We start from the raw sequence: 3417 nt of genomic DNA on the forward strand, positions 1-3417 counted from the left end.
AGCCGTCAGGCTGAAGAAGGAGGCCTACAGGGCGTGGCTGGTCTGTGGGTCTCCGGAGGCAGCAGACAGGTACCGGATAGCCAAGCGGGGTGCAGCAGTGGCAGTTGCCGAGGCAAAATCTCGGGCGTGGGAGGAGTTAGGTGAGGCCATGGAGAAAGACTATCGATCGGCTCCAAAGAGGTTCTGGCAAACTGTCCGGCGCCTCAGGAGAGGAAGGCAGCAACTCGCTCACACTGTTTACAGTGGGGATGGGGAGCTGCTGACGTCAACTGAGGCTATAGTCGGACGGTGGAAGGAATACTTTGAGGAGCTCCTCAATCCCACCAATGCGCATTCCGAGGAGGAACCACAGCTGGGAGGCCTGGGGATGGACTGTCCAATCTCGGGGGCAGAAGTTGCTGAGGTAGTCAAACAACTACACAGCGGCGGAGCCCCGGGGGTGGATGAGGTTCGTCCTGGGTATCTCAAGGCTATGGATGTTGTAGAGCTGTCATGGTTGACACGTCTCTACAACATTGCGTGGTCATCGGGGGCAGTTCCTAGGGAGTGGCAGACCGGGGTGGTGGTCCCCATCTTTAAGAAGGGTGACCTGAGGGTGTGTTCCAACTATAGGGGGATCACACTCCTCAGCCTCCCTGGAAAGGTCTACGCCAAGGTACTGGAGAGGAGGGTCCGATCGATAGTTGAATCTCAGATAGAGGAGGAGCAATGTGGTTTTCGTCCTGGCCGTGGAACTGTGGACCAGCTCTATACCCTTGCAAGGGTGATGGAGGGGGCATGGGAGTTTGCCCAACCAATCCACATGTGCTTTGTGGATTTGGAGAAGGCTTATGACCGTGTCCCCAGGGGCACCCTGTGGGGGATGCTCCAGGAGTATGGGGTGGGTGGCTTTCTGTTAAGGGCCATTCAGTCCCTTTACCAGAGGAGCGTGAGTTTGGTCCACATAGCCGGTAGTAAGTCGGACCTGTTCCCAGTGAGGGTTGGACTCCGCCAGGGCTGCCCTTTGTCACCGGTTCTGTTCATCACTTTTATGGACAGAATTTCTAGACGCAGCCGTGGTGTGGAGTGTGTCGAGTTTGGTGGCAGGAGAATCTCGTCTCTGCTTTTTGCGGATGATGTGGTCCTCCTAGCTTCATCCAGCTCTGACCTTCAGCTCTTGCTGGGTAGGTTCGCGGCCGAATGTGAAGCGGCTGGGATGAGGATCAGCACCTCCAAATCTGAGACCATGGTTCTCGACCGGAAAAGGGTGGCTTGCCACCTCCGGGTCGGGGGAGAGGTCCTACCTCAAGTGGAGGAGTTTAAGTATCTCTGGGTCTTGTTCACGAGTGAGGGTAGGAGGGATCAGGAGATCGACAGGCAGATTGGTTCGGCGTCTGCAGTGATGCGGACGCTGAGCCGATCTGTCGTGGGGAAGAGGGAGCTGAGCCAGAAAGCCAGGCTCTCGATTTACCGGTCGATCTACGTCCCAATCCTCACCTATGGTCATGAGCTTTGGGTAATGACCGAAAGAACGAGATCACGGATACAAGCGGCCGAAATGAGTTTCCTCCGTAGGGTGGCCGGGCTCAGCCTTAGAGATAGGGTGAGGAGCTCGGACATTCGGGAGGGACTCGGAGTAGAACAGCTGCTCCTCCGGATCGAAAGGAGCCAGTTGAGGTGGTTTGGGCATCTGGTCAGGATGCCTCCTGGACGCCTCCCCGGGGAGGTGTTTCGGGCATGTCCTGCCGGCAGAAGGCCCCCGGGTCGACCCAGGACACGTTGGAGAGGTTACATCTCCAATCTGGTCCGGGAACGCCTTGGGGTCCTGCCGGAGGAGCTGGTGGACAGGGCCGGGGAGAGGACGGCCTGGAGCTCCCTAGTTGGGATGCTGCCCCCGCGACCCGGACCCGGATAAGCGGAGGAAGACGAAGACGAAGACGAAGTTCAAGCACAAAATATAAATCTTCTTTTATTAAAAAAAAGTGCTTTTAATTATACATTTAAATTATTTCAGGACACATTTACATTTTATTGCATCTATCTATCTATCTATATATCTATATATATATATATATATATATATATATATATATATGTATATATATGCAAATTTGTAGATCTAAAGTGAAATTATTAAAGGGAGCATGATGCATAAGCACATCTGGACTTTCACCTCTGTAGTGCTAACAGACTTAATGAGACTTTGAAAAAAAACAACCAAATATATGTTAAAAATAGAAGTGCATCACTTTAAACCATAAGATTTACATTGGGATGTCTTACAGGGTTCTCCTCCCAGTCAGTGAGACAGATTCTTGTTTAAAACACTCTGTTTCCATTCATCCATTCATCCAACCATTAATTTCATCTTCACTAGCCTCAGGGGCTGATGTTTAACTTCAGGGACACCATGGACAAGGTCTTCAGTCTTTCTTTTCATGACCATTTACATTGGTAGATTCCCACTGAAGGCATCAAGACTAAGGATGAACACGTGGAGTTATGTAGGCTACTTAACCAAAAAAGAAATAGGTGAAAACATGTTTTATATTCTGTTTTATACTAAATAGCCACCCGTTGCTCTGATTACTGCTTTGCACACTCTTGATGAGTTTCAGGAGGTCGTCACCTGAAATGGTTTTCCAACGGTCATGAAGGAGTTCCCAGAGGTGTTTATCACTTGTTGGCCCCTTTGTAAATGGTCATGAAAATAAAGAAAACACATTGAATGAGTAGGTGTGTCCAAACATTTGGCCTGTACTGTACACACTTAACTCTACGGCCAGTCTCCAGTTGGTCTGACGTGACGGTTTTAGGTCTGGAGAAAGCCCACACATGCAAGGTGAAATCATGGTAACTCCATGCAGAAGGGTCATGAAGGCATTATTTGAGCCAGTGGCCGTGCTGAAATGCGACTGCAACACCATTAGGTCCAGTTTGAAAATGACAAAATATAAAATGAGTTTGAAAACAGCATCATGGTTAATCTCACTCCAGGACTCTGCTGCCAAAACACCACATTTGAACTCAATATCTGTAAAACTGATTTTAAGACTTTCTTGGGTTTGCGATGTTGATTAGCTGTGGTGGCCATCTTGAATGAGGCTGATTTAAGATAGTTTTCTTGAATCTGTTGGGCGGATAATGATAAACATGACAGCAGCATGTCTCAGTGGGTTTGATCTGCAGGGACTGAGACTCCTGTAGCCAGTCCAAGTTTACCTAGCTGCAGCACTGATGAGGCATCCCGAGAAGGCAGGGCTTTTTGCCAGAAGTGTGTGTGGGATCAGAGAAAGAGGCTGGAATCTGCAGAAGCTGGGGTCGGGAAGGCGACAGAGCGAACAGAGATCTGACTGAACCTAAGGGAAGAAAACACCTTCCGTCCCGACCTCCACTGGATCCCTCTCCTTCGCTCTGAGCGCCCATTAGGTTTCACAC

General features: G+C 50.0%; 1 protein-coding gene across 1 annotated transcript in view; it reads right to left on the reverse strand.

Moving 5' to 3' along the window:
* Positions 1 to 1926: 1926 nt before the first annotated feature.
* The window catches only part of LOC139061874 (angiopoietin-related protein 3-like), a 14541-nt gene continuing 13050 nt past the window's right edge, over positions 1927 to 3417 (reverse strand). The window contains exon 7 of the mRNA XM_070541772.1: positions 1927 to 3417. This exon is cut by the window's right edge and continues 54 nt beyond it. Within this exon, the coding sequence (XP_070397873.1) occupies positions 3266 to 3417 (152 nt within the window). The 3' untranslated portion in view covers positions 1927 to 3265.

The sequence above is a fragment of the Nothobranchius furzeri genome, chromosome 11 (assembly GCF_043380555.1).
Source record: "Nothobranchius furzeri strain GRZ-AD chromosome 11, NfurGRZ-RIMD1, whole genome shotgun sequence".
Lineage (NCBI taxonomy): Eukaryota > Metazoa > Chordata > Actinopteri > Cyprinodontiformes > Nothobranchiidae > Nothobranchius > Nothobranchius furzeri.